Source organism: Nyctereutes procyonoides, unplaced genomic scaffold (genome assembly GCF_905146905.1).
Source record: "Nyctereutes procyonoides isolate TBG_1078 unplaced genomic scaffold, NYPRO_anot_genome, whole genome shotgun sequence".
Classification (NCBI taxonomy): Eukaryota; Metazoa; Chordata; class Mammalia; order Carnivora; family Canidae; genus Nyctereutes; species Nyctereutes procyonoides.
Window position 1 is genome coordinate 15,354,511 of NW_026575132.1, and position 19,310 is coordinate 15,373,820.

Here is a 19,310-nt window from a genome sequence, read left to right on the forward strand (position 1 = left end):
CCCTGTCCCCCCCAATCCCTGAACCCAAGGAAACCAGTCGTTCTCTTCGGTAGGCTTTCCTTTTGCCGAGCAAGCCTCTCCTACTGCCGGGAACGTAAGCTTTTTGACCTCGGAAGGATCCGTAAAATCTCGCGATACGCGCGGCTCGCGGGGGTGGGGGGGAAGCTGTCATGGCTGCGCCCGTATAGAACCGTGGGGTTCTGACCTCAGGTGAGTGGGCTTCGAGCCCAGGCGGAGCAGTTGGTGGTGCTACGCGCTGTAGACTTCTTGACTGCTGGAGGAGGGTCGAACGAGTTGCTTGGGGCTTGACTTTAGCGGGTGGGTAAATGGTAGGTGGCCCAGCTGCGAAAAGACTGGCTCCTAACCCTTGAGGAGCTCTGGTGATACTGGCTGATTGTGTCCCCCTCCCCAGCGCAGGCCGCATGCGACTGTCCCTTTGGGGTGTCGCTTCCTCTCCTCAGCGTTCTACTTGTCTCAGTCCCTATTCTTTACAGTCCGGGGTCGGCCGTTGCTAAGTCTTCGTGTTAAAAAAAGTATCCGTCAGCCGTCCGAACTTTTTCGTGGACGACATCACCAAAGCGGTGGTAACGTAAAATCCCTCCCTTTCTTCATAGGAAACCGTGTGGGAACACTTTTCATGAGAAATTTCACTTACTTATTTTTTAAACTCCCGACGGTCGACCGCAAACTTACCTGGCTTCTCAAAGACAGTTTATACATTGTGGGAGAAGTGGGAGGAGGCCCGCATTGGTAAAGTAGTTTTACCGTTTTCATCTTTATTATTTTAAATATTTTGTTCATTTATTCCTGAGAGAGAGAGGGAGGGAGGGAGAGGGGCAGGCTCCACGCAGGGATCCCGACGTGGGACTCGATCCCGGGTCTCCAGGATCACGCCCTGGGCCAAAGGCAGGCGTTAAACCGCTGAGCCACCAGGGCTGCCCCCGTTTTAATCTTTAATGTCCCTATAGGTTCCCACTTTTGTGTGCGTTAAATTGATTTCGTTTCTTAAAAATTAAAATCTTGCTTTGATTTTTTTATGTCTTTTATAACTCCTTCCCCTACAGGAAAACAGCGGGCATGCCTTCTCTTTCACTCCTACAAGTGGCATTTGTGTTGGGTAGACTACTTTAAAGGGGTTTGAAAGTACTGGAGAGGATAGCACAATGACTAACAGAGCGGGTTCCTTTTTACGGAACCTCAGACCTTTCAGTACGTTAGTTCCAACAAGCAGAACTAGGAGGCTGGGAGTTTCCAGACCAAAAATTGTCCATTCAAACTGGAACCCAAGAAACCTTCTCTTCGGTGACTTCGATAATAGAGTGCAGTCATCTGTTAGATACCTCTTTCAGGACGCCTTGATTTTTAAGTCAGGAGATAATTTTCAGGGCATAGGCCCTGAAATAGTCCATACAGTCAACAGACTGCTTTGTCCCAGAAGACTGTCCTTTGATTCAAAACATTCTGTCTCTGATAACGGATTGAAGAAGATAAACTTTCATCATGAGGCCTCCAATGAAGATGTGCTCACCAAGGAAACAAAACCATCCCCTGTCAGCCTTAGAAAACTGTCTCAGGAGTGTAGTTCTCTGAGTGATGTGCTAGACATATTTTCAAAAGGACCTACTTTCCCCAGTAGTAACTATTTTTCAGCAATGTGGACAGTCGCCAAAAGGATGTCTGAGGACCAGAGGCGCGTTGAAAAACAGCTGATGTTTAACCACCCTGCGTTTCATCAGCTGTGTGAACATACGTTGAGGGAAGCCAAGATCATGCACTATGATCACGTACTGTTCAGTCTTCATGCCATAGTGAAGCTTGGAATTCCTCAGAACACTCTGCTGGTACAGACTTTGTTGAGGGTGGCCCAGGTAAAATCAGAAGGAGACTTAAATGTCGTTTTACTCAGTTTGGCACGCCTTGAACGAGTGAGGGGAAATACAAATATATCTCCTCCTTGGAAGAGATGACCAGTGGAGTGGGTAGTTTATATTTATTTCTGCATATAGATGATTTAAGGACCTTAAGTTAACCAGGTCTTTCCTTTCCTTTGCTATGGAAATTGATGAAAGCTTACACCATTTTTCTTTGCCAGAGTTGACTAATAGTAATATACTAACATGAAGAGAGATACAAAATATACAAGGAAAGGTTGGTTAGTTGAAGGTAGGAGAGGAGGGTAGTGGAGAGAACTAATATTATTGAGTACCTACACTTACTTAGTCCTCTCCATAGCCCTGCAAGGTCGAAGTTTATCTCAGTTTGGCAGATGAAGAAACAGACTTAGTGATGTTAAACAACTTGGCTAAGATCAAACAGTGGATTCATTTATTCATACAGAAAATGTGTATTTGGGGTCAGTTATGTATCAGTTACTACATTTGTCACTAGAGACATATAGGAGACATGATTCTTATAATGTAGTGGGAAGGACAGGTATTTTGTAGGCAATTACAAAAATAACCAACAATCACTTAATAAGTCATACATTTACCGTATAGGCACTGAGCAAAGCCCAAGGGAATATAATTATGAACAAAATAATGGCCACCGAGTGCTTTCGGTGCATGAAAGAAAAATAGAGTCTTGTAAGAGTATATTAACAGACTTCCAACTTAGGAGAAGGCCTTCATGATGAGAAGAGGAGACGGGAGCAGGATACAGGATTAGTGTTTGAGGCAGAGATATATGTACAATTTGAAAACAGAATTGGTCATATAATCCTCAGTGTAGCCTCTTAAAACAGATACTGCTTTCATCTTACTAATTAGGAAATTGAGGCTTAAATAACCTGCCCAAGGTTACCTTTCTGTTAACCTCACTATTTGTAGTGATGTCAATGGGCTGGGTGAATTAACAAAGCCCAGTTTATGGAAGAACAAGGATTCTAGCTCAGCAGGAGATAATATCTAAGTTGAATCCAGGCAGTGAGTAGCAGTTTGTGAGTTACAAGATCGATAGTGAAGGGAATAATATCTGAGGCAGAGGATTTGCCTGTTTATCCAGAAGAAAAGTTTGGCAAGTTTAGGGAGCGGAAAGTAGTTCAGTGGTGCTGAAGTATATAGACTGTTGCGGTTGTGTGTTTGAGGGAGTAGGGAGGAAATTGTATAATTATGGTTGGGGAGCAGGGGTTATGGGTGTAGTGTGGCAAGACATGAGGCTGGAAATGGGCGGGGGGGATTAAATCATAAAGAACCTGCATAAGGAGTTTGGAATTATCCTATTGGCAATGGGGATCTATTGAGGTATTTTAAGCAAAGGATTGACATGTTCAAATTTATATTTTAGATCACTGTATGAGTGGAAAATGGACTGGAAGAAAGATGAAATTGGGTAGAGGAGCCACTTTTGGTTTCAAACAAGGGAGTCAGGGTCCTGTTTGATCTCACTTAAGTACCAGATATGATGAAGAAATGATAGCTCATTGAAGTAATTATTTACTTTTTAAGTGTGGACATCTCAGACTTCTAAAGTCAGTGATCAGAATTAAATAATTTTTAGATTTCTTGAGGGTGATCTCACATATAGTTCTATCCTATTATAGAATTCAAGAATTATGTTATTAAGCATGAGAGTTTTTAAGTTTTTATGTTATTGTGATTTCTAAATGTCACAATTCATTAAGAATGAATTTTTTTGTGTGTGTGTTTAAACCACATAATATATCCATGTTTATTTGGTAGATTTTGTTCCCTATGTAGTTAAAAGTGATAGTAATGGGGGAAAAAAAAGTGATGGTAATGGTAAATTGTAAAAAAAAAAAAAAAAGTGTTGATAACGTAAAAGTATATATTGATTATTTGGAAAATTCACTACATATGACATTTTATTTCTCAAAGATGTTGTTTATTGTGGGCTATGAATTACTGGTTTGATATTTAGTCATTTGAGAGCTTCAGTTCAGTGTTTTGCTTAGGTGAGGTGGTCTACCACGGGCTTGTCATCTGCAGTGTTTTTGTAATTATATTTCAATAGGAACGTATCAATGAATGTGATGAGAAATGTCTTTCAGTTTTGTCAGCCGTTTTAGAGGCAATGAAGCCGTGTAAGAATGTGGACGTTCTTCGAGCAGGCTTGCGGTGAGTACTGTCTCTGCTTTCTTCATGTGGCATTCTCTATTCCTTTTATATCTCAAATCAAAAACCAATATGAAAGCCGGCCTGCCTTATTTGGATGGGGAGAGACTGTGTTGGTTGTTATAGTCTTTGATGCCTTATTAAACTTAAAACCTTGCTTCTAGATCAAGTAAAGTTAGAAATGATGCTTCTTTTTTACTCTACCATAAAAAAAAGTGTGGGTAACATTGAATTCAAAATTGATCTTATAACAGAACCGATGGGGGCTAGGAGAGAATTGGCATGTATTCAGCTCATAATAGTTATTTGGGCATCTGAGAAGGTTACATGCTGCTGACCGGGCTCAAAAAGGAGCTTGAATTTTGTAATTTATAAAATTGATGCAACCGATCTAATGTCATAAGTAAGTGAGAATAATATTTAATTTCCTTGTTCATTGACTGTACATTGGGATATTTTATTATAATGTCTTGATGTGTTTTGTTTATTCATGATGGCAAAATAATGTGAGAGGAAATAGTGCTAGACTGGTCCTAGATCTTTAACTACTTATGCTCCCTTGGGCAGGTAGGTTATTTCTATTGGCTTCATCTGCCTTGCCTCGAAGTAGGAGCTGGACCAGATAACTTCTAAAATAATTTTTCTGGTTTTTGGATCCTGGGATTGTGGTATTGTATCTAATTACAGATTACTTGTTGATCAGCAAGTCTGGAAAATAGAACGTGTCTTTACATTACAAGCTGTGATAAAATGTGTTGGAAAAGATGCGCCAGTTGGTCTTAAAAGGAAACTGGAGGTAAACAGATTTTGAATTTTCTCTAGTGGGTAAGATTTGAAAAAAAAAAATTCTTATGACCTGCTATCAGTTCCTAAAGTCAGGTTTTAGAAAGATGTTGTGTTTTGGGGTTCAGTTTTGCTAAAGAGAAGTAAGAGAAGTAGACTTATATCTATTTGTATATGTAAACATTTTTTTTAAGATTGGTTTATTTGTTTGAGAGAGCTCATGCACGTGCAAGTGAGAGGAGGGGCAGAGGGAGAGGATCTTGAAGCAGACTCCCCAGTGGGCATGGAGCCCCACATGGGGCTTGGGATCATGACCTGATCCCACACTAAGAGCTGGACACTTAACCCACTGAGACACTCAGGCGCTCCTATTTATATTAATATGTATATTCAACTTGTATATCTATTTGAGTCATTTTGCTCAAACTTTACCCCTTTTACTTAAAAGTAAAAGTTTAATTTACTTTGCCACAAATTATAAATTAAACTTTGTTTTTCTTTAGATGAAAGCCTTGAGGGAATTAGACAGATTTTCTGATTCGAATAGCCAGAACATGTTTGAGGCATTAGCTGCCATGAATCACCGCTCTGTTATACTTCTGAATGAATGCAGTAAGACGGTCATAGGTAAGGGGAATTTTTAGCACCCCACCTACTGTTCTGGACTATATTTGTTTTGTTTGTTAAAAGCTTTACTGTTAGACAAACAAAAACTAATGATTAGATCTAAATGTTATTTTTGCCTATATTTTTTGTTTTTGTCTTTTACAAAATATAGTGCAATATTCCTCTCAAGAAACAAACATATTGAGTGTAGATATCTTGGATTTTACATTCAAAGCCATCTGGTAATTTTTGTTTGTTTATTTAATTCATTCTTAAAGGTAATATCCATGGATGTCCTGTTAAAGTATTGATCACCATATTGCAGTCTTGCAGAGACCTCCAGTACCGTAATTTAAATCTTTTTAAGGCAATAGCAGATTATGTGGCTACAACTATTGATATCTGGAAGTTAAAACAAGTAAGTTCGTTAACAGGTTAGAATAAGCCCCAGAAGCTTTCAAGAAGCATATCAATTCATTTAACATTCTGGGTATTTCTCTATCAGCTTTAGAACAGTTAAAGAGACCAAAATATTCCAATGTTGATTTGACTTTTGAAAAATTAGCTCCTTATCACATCTTTCCGAAAGAAAAATAAAGTCTGAAGTTTGTACTGTTTTGCAAAATATTTTTTGGTACTTTGGATAGTTAAGATTATTTCTGTCTTTCTACTTTTTCTTTTTTAGACTTAGAATAATAAAAATGCATGATGACAGGCTTATGCTTTTTGAAGAATAATATGTCATTGCTTAATGATCATGTCTATCTTCTATTTGTGGAAGGTTGTCTTGTTTTTTCCGGAGTAAGAATCTTTAAATTTGGGGGCTGTGTTAGTAATATAATCATCTAATGAAGCCTGTGGTTAAAAACTACTTTTTGTAATGAGGCAGTAGTAATTGTGTTCGATCACTAGGTTCCCTTTACTTTGGAATGTAAGGGGCTTATTGAGTTTGTTGTGGAAATCGGCTTTAGAAAGAGAAATACTAATAGAAGTTCCAAGAAGGAAAGAACTGGAAATTTTAATTTAATTGTAGTATATTTCACCTCTGTTCTCATTTGTACAACTACATATTGAATAGAGGAAATTTTGAGTTCTCTCTTAACATGTTGCAAATGTAGGAAGTGTCTAGGTTTGGAAGAGGGAATAGTTCAAAACTGAGTTGGTCATTTTAAAAAACCTCAGAAAGGGTATATTTAAAGTAATTTTCAGATCTGTTGTATGGAAAGCATTATAGGAAAGGATTTATTTTTTAAATGAAATGGAAATATGGAAACCCTTGTATGCTCTGTTTCTCAGTTTATAAAAAGAGATTGCTTATTAACTTAATGACTGATTCAAGATTTACTAGAACAGATTTTGTGAGGAAAAGAGAATTATTTCTTTTTAGGGAATATTCATCTGGACAATTTTATTGTTGTTTCAATTTTTTGAGATCTAAGAAAATTACTGGTAGCATTCCATAATTTAAAAAAGTTTTCCGTCACCTCATTCTTTTTTAAAGGTTCTCTTTCTCCTCATTTTATTTGAAAACCTTGGCTATCGACATACTGATTTGATGGACTTGTTCATGAAGAAAGTGATAGATGATCCTGGCTTTCTAAACATGAGGAGCATTCTTTCTATTCTTCATGTGTATTCTTCTCTCAATCACTTCTACAAAAGCCAGACCCCAAAGTATGTACCTCTTCTTTTTTAATTTTTTTAATTGCCATATAACATACTTCAAAAAAAGGTTACAAACCATCATAAGCTTAGTGCATTATTACAAGTGAACACACCCATGGCCATCATCAGTATCAAGAAATAAGTGTAATATTCTTAATTTGTGAAGTTATTATTGGTGATTTTTTTTTCTTGCTTGTTTCTTTGTTCTTTATGATGTATTTGTTAATTCAGCATAGGAATCTTCATCTCAAACTCTCCTGGCTTATTCCTTCAGCTCCTGAGTTCATAGTTCAGTTTTGACCATGACTATTCATTTGGTCCCAAGCTACTGCTTTCTATCATTTTCATTTTTAACCACACCCATGCATTTCTGCTATTAAATACAGCAGTTCCTCAGACATACTGAACTCTTCATACCTCTGCTTCCCACCCAGAACATCATTTCTCCCTCTGTAAATCAGTTTGGGTTCACTAAAAAACAAAATGTATATAATATGTCATTTTTTTAGAGGAGTGATTAAAAGTACAGACTTTGGAGACACATTGCTTAGGTTTGAATTCCAGCTCTGCCATTCATTAGCTACTTAACTTCTGGCAAGTTACTAATTTGGGCTTCAGTTTCTTCGTCTGTTAAATTGGGATAAGAAATAAGAGTTATTTCAAAAAAAAAAAAAAAAGAAAGAGTTGTTTCTAATCACAGTGAGTTGTTATGAGGAGTAAATGGGTTGATATGTGTAAAAGAATTCCAAAAAAAAAAAAAAAAGAATTCCAGTGTAGGCCACAGGGTGCCAGGCACAACGTAGGCCAGTTCCAAGGGTCTAGGTGGCAAGAGTCTCAGGCCATCCATTTGCCATTAGGTAAGTGACTTGACCCAGCGGCTTTCTGTCCATGTGGTTTTCTGTCAGGATTCAGATTTCCAAAAGAAGAAATCCAAATGGCTGAGTTTGGGTCACCCGCCCGTCCCTCTGGAGCACATAACCCCAGAAATGGTGCTGGGCCAACTGGAAGGCAGCTGCCCACTGGACCCTCTGTTGTACTGAAAAACTCAGTTTGTGCTACATTTCAGAGCTTCTGTGCTTGTCACATCTTATATGAAGCTCTGGTGGGGCCCTGACACAGAGCTGTGATTATTCGTCAGGAAGCCTGGCTCTGCTTCTCAGTTGGAAAGCTCTCTAGAGTCAGACCTAGGTTCTTGTGATTCTGAACTTAGCCTAAGACCTGGCATAGAATAAAGAGTGAAAAGTATTCCCCAAAGTCTGTCTTCCTCTACTCCCTTGGATTGGTTTTCTTAAGAGGCTGCCTCCTACGTATCTCCGGCACCTCATGGACACTGTCAAGCTGAGTGGTAACTAAAACTCCAGAAACGGCTGCATGGGTTCCATGGTATTAGGAGATCAAACGCTGGGTGGTTAGGGAGTTTTCCAGCTCACTGTGGGCATCCCAAGAGACTACCTGTTCCACCTTGTTACACCATGCTCCACGTTTGTCTAGTCTACTTAAGGAGGTACATCTTGGACTTCCAGAGGAAGGCAATCAATGGAGGTACCAAATGAATGCTCTAGGGAAAAGAAAGGATGATGGTGTCTTTGGCTGCAGTGGCAGAGATTTGAGAAGTGGGCTAACTCAGAGCATTTGGGAAGTTGACTAGAAGAGAGTGGTAGAAAATTTGGCTTAGCACATTGTATATCCACATGTGGTACATTCATCATTTTATTAACGTGGTGGCCTCTGGGAGAGAGAGTGTGTTAAATCCAGAGTGCATTCCTGGGTTTGAAACCCAAGAAAGAAAACATTTAACATTTAAGCTGTCATTTTAGGCCTTTGGTTTCTTCTTGATCTGTACTTATCACCATATAGATAATTGCAGATTGGCATTTCTGGTCCTCAGTGTGCTCCTAAAATCCCGAATTTCTGTGGCTTGCGTGGGGTCACCATACGTCTTCCTTTTCCTCTCTTATTGCTGCTTCTCCTCCCTCCCCTCCTCCATCAGTTATTTACCATTTACTGAAAACTATATGAAATGAGTTTTTAAACCACCTTATTAAGGTATGATAAACATGTAAAAAGCTGTATATGTTGAATGTACTCAACTTGGTGTGCATCATTATTCTTGATTAATCCTTGTCTACTAACATTCTCCTTTTTGAGTCTTCCTTATGTAAGTTTGTTTATTTAGTCAGAAAACCTATATGCCAAGCACTTGAGTACTTAGGACAAAGACGAATAAGATATAATCTTTATTTTTTTTAAGATTTTATTTTTAAATAATCTCTACACCCAATGTAGGACTTGAACTCAGAACCCCGAGATCAAGTCACACACCCCACCAGCTGAGCCAGCCAGGCACCCCACCACACTATCCTTTTTACCAGGATTCTGTGTAATGGATAAGGTAGACATGAATTTTGGCAAAGACTGCATGAAAATTGGAGTGATAGATTTTATACAGCATGTATGGCAATAGAGGATGTGCCAGGATGCAAGCCTGGTGATGAGGAGTTTCAGGATGAACACCAAACAGTGCTGCCTGGAGGAGGTGGTACCTAAGCAGATCTTAAAAGGTGGAGAAATAGGTAATCTTAGGAAGCTAAGCAGGAAAGAAGATTGTGAGCAGAAGGGACACTATATTCAAGTCAGGGAGGAAAGAAACAGAACATGTGCAGGTAAGGACACACAATTGGGTGTGCTAAAGCATGACATACAGGAGTGGGATGAGATCGGAGAGGTGATTACCACCCACTCAGGTTCCAGATGTGGTCATCTTCAGCCTATCCTTTCTTGCCTCACTGCTGTCCCTTGGACCTGTTCCCTTCTCCCCACCCCATAGTAACCCCTGCAGTCCTGCTTAGCCTGCCACAGCCTCCCACTCCCTCCCTCCCCCATCTGCTGCTGCCCCTGGGACCTCCCAGCTGATCCGAGGCCCTTTTCTGTACAGCCGCATTGTGCATAAGGGCTTGCTCCAGGGCATACTTGCCTTCACTGTAAGAATCACTGCTTTGTGCCTTAGCCTCGCTAGCTGCTGACAACAGCACAGATAGTGTCCGTTTGCAAGCCTCCCGTTTCTTTGCTCAGTTTCAAATAATCTTCCCTTTTCCCATCTTTTCCACTCAGTGAAATTCTCCTTGTCCCCAAAGCTGCTCTATCTACCTCCTTTCCTGTGTGCTATCACAGTACTTTGTATATTGTCATTTTTTTTCTTCTTACATAATGATCAGTAGCTTATGTCCTAAGACTGACTGACCTGGGTTCAGAACCTGTCTGTGCCATTTATTACCAGTGTCACCCTGGTAAAATGACCCCGCCTAATTTGATCTTTCCTCTCTTCATGCTTAACTGCTTTGCCATAATGTATAACATTAGTTCTTGGTGGTAGGATTAAGTTTGCGGTTCTTTTAACTCAGTGTTGATAGCTAGATAATTTTTATTGGTTATAAAATTGTGGTAGTGTTCCAGACCTTATAGACATACTCATGGTAAAAAGCAAGAGAATGGTTAAAAGGCTCTAGAGCCTGACAGCTTGGATTCCAGCACTGTCTCTGTTATTTCATGGTAGTTTGTTCTTGGAGAAGTTCCTCAACTTCTCTGAACCTGTTTATTCATCTTTATTATGAGATTAATAATACCTACCCCATCAAGTTTTTTTTTTTAAAGTAACTTTATTTTTTTTATTTTATAAATTAATTTTTATTGGTGTTCAATTTACCAACATACAGAATAACACCCAGTGCTCATCCCGTCAAGTGTCCCCCTCAGTGCCCGTCACCCATTCACCCCCACCCCCCGCCCTCCTCCCCCTCCACCACCCCTAGTTCATTTCCCAGAGTTAGAAGTCTTTATGTTCTGTCTCCCTTTCTGATATTTCTCACACATTTCTTCTCCCTTCCCTTATATTCCCTTTCACTATTATTCATATTCCCCAAATGAATGAGAACATACACTGTTTGTCCTTCTCCGGTTACTGTGGCCAAGTTCAAAAAGGGTGTTGCCTGAGTTCTCCTCTGGGATTTTGATGGAATCTTGTCTCACATTTAGATCTTTCATCTATTTTGAGTTTATCTTTGTGTATGGTGCAAGAGAGTGGTCCAGTTTCATTCTTCTGCATGTGGATGTCCAATTTTCCCAGCACCATTTATTGAAGAGACTTTCTTCCAGTGGATCGTCTTTCCTCCTTTATTGTATATTAGTTGACCATAAAGTTCAGGGTCCACTTCTGGGTTCTCTATTCTGTTCCATTGATCTATATGTCTGTTTTTGTGCCAGTACCACACTGTCTTGATGAACACAGCTTTGTAGTACAACCTGAAATCTGGCATTGTGATGCCCCCAGATATGGTTTTCTTTTTTAAAATTCCCCTGGCTGTTCGGGGTCTTTTCTGATTCCACACAAATCTTAAAATAATTTGTTCTAAGTCTCTGAAGAAAGTCCATGGTATTTTGATAGGGATTGCATTATACGTGTAAATTGCCCTGGGTAACATTGACATTTTCACAATATTAATTCTGCCAATCCATGAGCATGGAATATTTTTCCATCTCTTTGTGTCTTCCTCAATTTCTTTCAGAAGTGTTCTATAGTTTTTAGGGTATATTTTGAGAACCATTTGAATGGTAAATGGTTCTCCAACCTTTTATTTTCAGGTTGTAGGTGTCCTTCTGTCTAAAATGAGTCTCTTGTAGACAGCAAATAGATGGGTCCTGTTTTTTTATCCAGTCTGAAACCCTGCGCCTTTTGATGGGGTCACTAAGCCCGTTCACGTTCAGAGTTACTATTGACAGATATGAGTTTAGTGTCATCATGATATCTATTTAGTCCTTGTTTTTGTGGATTGTTCCACTGAACTTCTTCTTAAAGGGGAGTTTTAAGAGTCCCCCTTAAAATTTCTTGCAGAGCTGGTTTGGAGGTCACATATTCTTTCAGTTCCTGCCTGTCTCGGAAGCTCTTTATCTCTCTTTCCATTCTGAATGAGAGCCTTGCTGGATAAAGTATTCTTGGTTGCATGTTCTTCTCATTTAGGACCCTGAATATATCCTGCCAGCCCTTTCTGGCCTGCCACGTCTCTGTGGAGAGGTCTGCTGTTACCCTAATATTCCTCCCCATGAAAGTCAGGGACTTCTTGTCTCTTGCTGCTTTAAGGATCTTCTCTTTATCTTTGGAATTTGCAAGCTTCACTATTAGATGTCGAGGTGTTGAACGGTTTTTATTGATTTTAGGGGGGGATCTCTCTATTTCCTGGATCTGAATGCCTGTTTCCCTTCCCAGATTGGGAAAGTTTTCAGCTAGGATTTGTTCAAATACATATTCTGGCCCTCTGTCCCTTTCGGCGCCCTCGGGAACCCCAATTAAACGTAGGTTTTTCTTCCTTAGACTGTCATTTATTTGCCTTAATCTGTCTTCATGGTCCCTTAATTGACTGTCTCTTTTTTCCTCAGTTTCCCTCTTTGCCATTAACTTGTCTTCTATGTCACTCACTCGTTCTTCCACCTCGTTAACCCTCGCCACCTCGTTAACCCTCGTCGTTAGGACTTCTAGTTTGGATTGCATCTCATTCAATTGATTTTTAATTTCTGCCTGATTGGATCTAAATTCTGCAGTCATGAAGTCTCGTGAGTCCTTAATGCTCTTTTCTAGAGCCACCAGTAGCTGTATAATAGTGCTTCTGAATTGGCTTTCTGACATTGAATTGTAATCCAGATTTTGTAGCTCTGTGGGAGAGAGGGCTGTTTCTGATTCTTTCTTTTGAGGTGAAGTTTTCCTTCTAGTCATTTTGCTCAGTGCAGAGTGGCCAAAAACAAGTTGTATTGGAACACGGGGGAGTATCACTGGTCCGTCCAGCTGGTCTTCTGGGGGAGGGGCCTGTTGCGCTGATTTTCAGGTGTCAGCACTTGGGGGAGCTGCTCTGCCCCTGCCTGCTGCAGGGCTCAGCGGGGGTTGTTTACCCCGTGGGGCCCCAGGAGGAACAGCAGCAGTTGCTATGGCAACTCTGGAAGCCTGGATTTAGCCTCCGCAGGAACTACGGGGCTCGGGGCTCTCGGTTCTCCGTCTGCAGGGCCTGGAGGCTCCGGGACGGGGCCGCTGATCTGCTCAGCTCGGGCAGGAGCGTCCTCGCTGTCCTGGGCCCTCCCGGCCTCTGCCTGTCCCGGGGGAGGCCGGATCCTGGGCTGTGTCCCGGCGCCCTGTGCTCCGGGGCCTGCGCTGTTGGATTCGCGCTCCCGCCCCGCAGCCCCCTCCGCGGAGCCGCCGCCCGAGCCCCTCCGAGCTGCTCCGGTCGGTCCCGCCGTGCGCGCTGCAGCCCTTAGGGAGCTCTGCCGCGGGGTGTGGGGCTCTCCCGGGGCGCAGGTGTCTGTTAGTGTCCCCGGGAGCCCGAGGGCATCCCCGCTCTCCTGGGTCCTGCTCCAACTCCCTGCGAGCCCCTTTCCGCCCGCCCGGGAAGGTTGGTGCAGCTCCTGCTCCTCCGGGACGGGGCTCTCCTGTCCTGGGGACACTCGCCCCGGCCTCAGCCCGGCTCCTCGCGGGGCCCCTCCCCTCGGAGGCCTTTTGTTCCTTTATTTCTTTTCCCCCGTCTTCCTACCTGGATAGAAGCGCAAACTCTTCTCACTGTAGCGTTCCAGCTGGTCTCTCTTTACATCTCGGGCCGAATTCGTAGATTTTCAGGATGATTTGAAGGTTATCTAGGTAATTTGGTGGGGACAGGTGACTTGGGGACCCTGCTCTTCCGCCATCTTCCGAAGGCGTAAAGTCCCCATCAAGTTTTAATAGTAACTAAATATTTACTAAAGTAAATATTTACTCTGTGCAAGACATGTAGTGGTAGCTAAATAACATTTATTGAGCATATATATTTATTCTGAGGTAGCCACCTGACCTGACAGACATGCGAGTACTCACTGCCAGCCTGATTTTCTTACTTCCTTTCTTTGGGCTCCTTAAAGCCATTGGTTCTCTGGCACTTTATCTCCCTACCACGGCCTTGTCTTCTGTTTATATTTGAAAGCTGACTTTTCTTTGTTTCCTTGAAGATTCCAAGAAGTTATGACTAGCTCTCTGACTGGTTATCTTCACCACATCTCTTCTGAAAATCTACTGAACGCTGTGTGTTCGTTTTGCTTGATGAACCATTTTCCCATGGCCCTTATTAACCCACTTCTCCAAAAGGACGTCATCAATGAGCTGCTGGTATCAGGTACAGTGTCAGTGTACAGTGGTGCTCAAAATAAGGCAGTCCTGCTAGCTAGCTACCTTGTGATTCGGAATGGGGTCATAGTCGAAGTAGAGTTAGTTAAAATGTGCAGAGCAGATGCTACTCAGGAAAGGATGCAAAATGGTGAAGTCAGAGGTCAGTGCCTCAAACAGGAAACCTACGCAGCCTCCTTTAATGACAGACCTTAGGTGTAGAAGGCAAGGATCAGAAACACATCTCCATTGTTCCTTTTATTTACACTGTCTGCACCTGTACAAAGGCTACATGTTCACGGTGTTCCGTATGCCTTGATCAGAGGTGTTTGTACTTCCTAATCCTTATATGTCACGTTTGGAGCCCAGTTCAGTCAGCTTTTGCAGCCCTAATCACTTTGTGACTCTTGGCCTATATGGGGAGGACACAAGCTCTTAGATCAAGCAGTCAAATAGTTCCCAAAGTAGTGAACTTATTTACTCCTGGGATGAAGTTAATTGTTGATTTTTGGTCTTTAGTATTAAAGAAAAGCAATATTCAGCTAGATATACAAAATTCAGTAATGTGTCTGAGAATAGAGAAGTTTAAATTCCTTTAAAAACAATGTTAGGAAGTTCCAAAATCAAATTGTGAAGAAGAAACAGTAGCACGTCCTGATTTTTTAAGCAGTCACAGTGGGGGAATCAGTCTTAATCCCAGAAAACATGGATTCGAAACATGTTTTCGAATGGATTCCCAACTTTGCCTTTGTTTAATCATGAGGCATTTGAACTTTCCTGGGCATTGCTCATCATTCAGTGAAGAGTTTAGACTATAAATCTCTTCAAAAGATCTTTTAAACTGTAAAACATTTTCAAATACCGGGCACCAATTTAGATACTGTGGGAACTACGGGGACACAGAGAGATTTCTCCTGATAAACAGGTCATCAGGAATTTAGGTGCATTAATACAGTGTTTTAAGTGTGGCGTTAATGTTTCTTCTTAACTCTATGTGTATTTTCTTTCTCCTTTTTTTAGATGACACTGAGAGGAATGCTCACAAGCTTCGTATTTTGGCTGTTTGCCTAAAACTTGATATTTCTTGTCACATGGACATAGACTTAGAACTGTTACCGCCACCGTCCACACCATTATATCTACATGAGAAGGTGACAGATGCTCTAAGAAGCCTTCTGGGAGAAGGATACTTTTCAAAAAATACACAGTTGCCACATAATTATTGTATCGGTATGGGACTTTATGTGATTTTCCTCTATGGTATTTTATTTATTTTCATTTATTTCAGACAAATATGAGTCCATGGTAGGTTAGTGGAGCGTTGGCTCTGAAGCTGGACTGCCAGGTTTGGATTCTTGCTCTGTACGTTCTAGTGCTGTGTTTGCAAGGCTCTTGCCTCCATCCCCTTGACCCTAAAATAGCAGTAAACATAGTGTCCACCTCCTAGGGTTTCTGTGATGAATAAGTGAGATGATGCATATAAATGTTATAAATGATGCATATAAAATCCAGATTGGAGTCTGGCACATGGTAAGCTCATCATATGTTTTGTCTGATGCCATTATCATTATTGGTAGTGATAGTTACATTTTGAAACAAAATCACTTTGAGGAATGTTTGAAAAATTAATTTTTTTCTTTCAGATTTTGAAGTCAGAATGGATATTAACAGAAGTCAAGTGCTTCCATTTTCCAGCGTGGTAACTTCTGCAGATATTCGAAGGTTACTGACATATATTCATTTGCTGAGTTTCTGAATTTAATTCTCACAGACTTCGTGTTAGATAGCAGTAACAGTACTAAGACCTTCTATTTGTGTAGAGCTTGTGATGTACCAAGGGACTTTGCAACCATTAATCTACTGCTTAGGTGTAAACACAAGCATTCATTAGACGGTGGACTGGAGTTGAGCCATGTAATGAAATAGGCAATTTTTACAAATTAGGTTTTAAAGCCGAGTAGTACAATAAAGCAATGTTAACATAATTGAAACTCTCAGTGCAGATGCTTCGGGTCACGTTGCACACACCCTGTGTTTAGTCAGTCTTTGTGGAAAGGCCCTGCTAGGCCCTTCAGGGCACACAAAGATGAGGAAGACATGGATCGTGACCCCAAGGAACTTCTATCCCCATTGCTTCATAGGACATGCACATAAATACAGTAGTGTGAGGTAGAGAAAGGAAATCTGTAGGGATTCACACTTTATCTGCTCATCCTTGTCCATTCTCTTCCAACTCAGTACCCTTTACCCCTTTCTGAGTCCATCCAGCTTGTTCCTTGGCCATCTTCTTCACTGTGCTTTCCCTATACATGTTAGCCATCTTCCCTGAGAGAAAGGCTTTTTCTCTGACCTCTGTGAAAGAGAATCTTTCTTTTTTGGGTACTCCACTGTTTGAGCCTAATAATACAGTAGCTCTCAGCCTAAAGTACTGAGAAGAAGTAAGGAATAGGAGCATTCCTTTAAAAAATAAAATTTCTTTTATGTTATCTCAGATAACAGCCAAAGTATACGGGAAGACAGGAAGGATACAAATGCCTTTTTTTTTTTTCTCCAACCGGCTTAATCTTTCCAAAAGGTCAAGAACAATGAAAAAAACGAATTACACCTTCCAAGTTGTGGTACACATACAGATGTTATCTTTTTAACAGTCCGGCCTTTCTCTTAGTGTTTTTTTTTTTTTTTCTTTGTATTTGTTCTCTTCATTCTGGTTTTTAAACGCTTCTCTCTCCAGGAGACAATATGTAGAAGGAAAGCATTTGCCATTTGGTTTATCTACATCAGTACTTCTAGTAGCATAAATAATTATATTTATATCAGAGACTAACACTGCATAGGAAAGCCTTAAAATGCTTACAGTGCTGTACTGGAGTATTTGCAGAGGTTAGTAATGAGGTAGAGGATGGTGACAACTGTGGTCAGCAGAGAACTTGAATTTGAAATCTCCAAAGAACAGGAAATGCAGCATGAGTGTAGATGTAATCTCACTCCTTTTGTGCACTTTTGGTAACGGGTCTCCTTTTGTGCACTTTCATTTTCAGGGTAGCTATACTGTGTGTTCCTAGATCTGCTTACTGTTTGGATTTAGGCCACCCCAAAGGATTCCTTGCCATGAAAATGCGACATTTGAAAATAATGGGTTTTCATGTAATCTTGGTAAGAAAAAAATGCAAACAAAATACTTTTCAGTTACTGATGTCCATTCTGCTGGGGATATTGTGGTTGAGCTTGGTTACTAGGACCCTAGAGGAATTGTCAGCAGTACTGGAATAAGTATTTTAGTTATTTCTTATTTAGAAAAGAACATTTCTTTTTTTTTTTTTTTTTAATTTTTATTTATTTATGATAGTCAGAGAGAGAGAGAGGCAGAGACATAGGCAGAGGGAGAAGCAGGCTCCATGCACCAGGAGCCTGACGTGGGATTCGATCCCGGATCTCCAGGATCGTGCCCTGGGCCAAAGGCATGCGCTAAACCGCTGCGCCACCCAGGGATCCCCTAGAAAAGAACATTTCTGTGCATGATGTGGTTTCTACTCCACTGGCAACTATTATTTACTAGGAGTTTTATAAACACTATGTTTGATCAACTTTATTCTTTTTTTGTTAAGAGGAAAAATATAAAAAATACATTTTCTTATTTCATTTAAGACCTATGACATCATATTCAATTTCCAGAGTTTCTTGAACAAAGGAAGAAAAGATGTGAATTTAAGCGTTGTTTTCATGGACCGATGTGAGGCTCGTAGGATGTTTGTCTCCAGGAAAAGCTGGATGGGCGTGAGAGGAGACAGCTTCCTCTTCCCTCCCACAGCTCATTTTGATTCTGAGCTCCACAGTTTTGCTTGGCCAGCCTCTTCACATGTCTCTCTCTGTATGGAGCAAGAACCTTATGAATGAACTTATATATATTAATGTTGGAAACTATCTAAATGCCACTTAGTTGGTCCTGCACATAATGTGAAGTGTAAACATTCTCATCTTCATTTGGTGCTTTCGTATCCAAGCATGGATTATGTACAAATTACTGAGGTTAAGATGGCATGTTTTTCTTAATGGGCTGCTACTTAAGACTTTTTTCCTCATAATGGATATCATATAAATTCTCAGGAAGATTATCTCAAGAAATGAGTTTTTGTGCCCTTTAGAAAACCTTTAAAGTTTTTAGAATTTTCACTGGTAGAGCTTTCTTCAACCCTAGCATATAGTCTTCCTAAGCCTTTAAAATATGAGTAATTACAAGATAACACTTGCTTGTGTAAAAAAAAAAAACATTTGCCTCGATGTTACTTTGATATGCGTGGGTCTCAAAACTAGTTTTTATTTTACATGTCGTCTTCTTGCAAACTGATAATTTTCCCCTTTCTTTGGCAAGGTCCCTAATTGGGAGGTGGAAAGGCTGGAGATGAAGGATGTAGTCACATTTTTGAAGACCAAACTCTACTCAACCGAAGCCTTTCTTACTGCTGGTGTAAATCTACAAAGCACGTGTTAAAAGTGAAAGCAGCCTTTTCGTATTAGCAGACATAAGTTTGTAAAATAAGTTTAATAAAGACTACAGTTCAGTTGTCAATAGACTTTACCTGACTGCTCACCATGGCAGAAAGTGTCACTTTAGTTCACTGTTAAAATAAATTTTAAGAGTGGAAGAAATATTGTTATTGGCATTTTAGAAGGTGACTCCAAAAGGGTCACTTTTCCAACCATACTTGTTCCCTCTAAGGCCCAGATACTTGACAGATTCATGGGCTGTACGTTTTACTTTTGCTTGTTAGCCTTGATCCATTGAACACTGGCTTCTTAGTTGTGTGGGCTGCAGCTAAGTTGGCTTGGGTGGTCCTTGTCTTCAGAACCTGCACATCTGCACTCTTGCTTTAAGCCATTCTAGGACTCAAGCATTGGCCACATGGCACTTGGACTGGGTACTCAAATGGCAGAATGTGTAAGAAATAATGAGGTAGCATGTGCAAAGTGGCTGTGGGTCAGATGCCTGCATTTGTAACAGGCATTCTAGGTGG

The 19,310-nt window shown here is 40.7% G+C and overlaps 1 protein-coding gene across 2 annotated transcripts; it reads left to right on the plus strand.

The window, feature by feature from the left end:
- The first annotated feature begins 158 nt into the window (after window positions 1-158).
- Window positions 159-18,865, plus strand: FASTKD2 (FAST kinase domains 2). Of its 2 annotated transcripts, XM_055345433.1 has the most exons (13): window positions 159-210; window positions 615-750; window positions 1,065-1,868; window positions 3,973-4,076; window positions 4,761-4,869; window positions 5,360-5,483; window positions 5,741-5,880; window positions 6,964-7,136; window positions 14,145-14,308; window positions 15,319-15,528; window positions 15,942-16,020; window positions 17,337-17,451; window positions 18,668-18,865. In XM_055345433.1, the coding sequence occupies exons 3-13, from the start codon at window positions 1,164-1,166 to the stop codon at window positions 18,785-18,787; spliced, it is 2,043 nt and encodes a 680-aa protein (XP_055201408.1). In that variant the 5' UTR covers window positions 159-210; window positions 615-750; window positions 1,065-1,163; the 3' UTR covers window positions 18,788-18,865. The 2 variants fall into 2 exon arrangements, with proteins under 2 accessions (XP_055201408.1, XP_055201409.1); XM_055345434.1 differs by lacking the exon at window positions 615-750 and having other exon boundaries at window positions 166-210.
- The last annotated feature ends 445 nt before the right edge of the window (window positions 18,866-19,310 follow it).

Bases quoted from the DNA above. Each gene is read 5' to 3' on its own strand.
- FASTKD2 (XM_055345433.1), top strand. From the start codon at position 1,164: ATGACTAACAGAGCGGGTTCCTTTTTACGGAACCTCAGACCTTTCAGT. The intron at 7,137-14,144 runs GTATGTACCTCT...GTTTCCTTGAAG, and splicing joins TACAAAAGCCAGACCCCAAA to ATTCCAAGAAGTTATGACTA. The intron at 17,452-18,667 runs GTAAGAAAAAAA...TTCTTTGGCAAG, and splicing joins TGGGTTTTCATGTAATCTTG to GTCCCTAATTGGGAGGTGGA.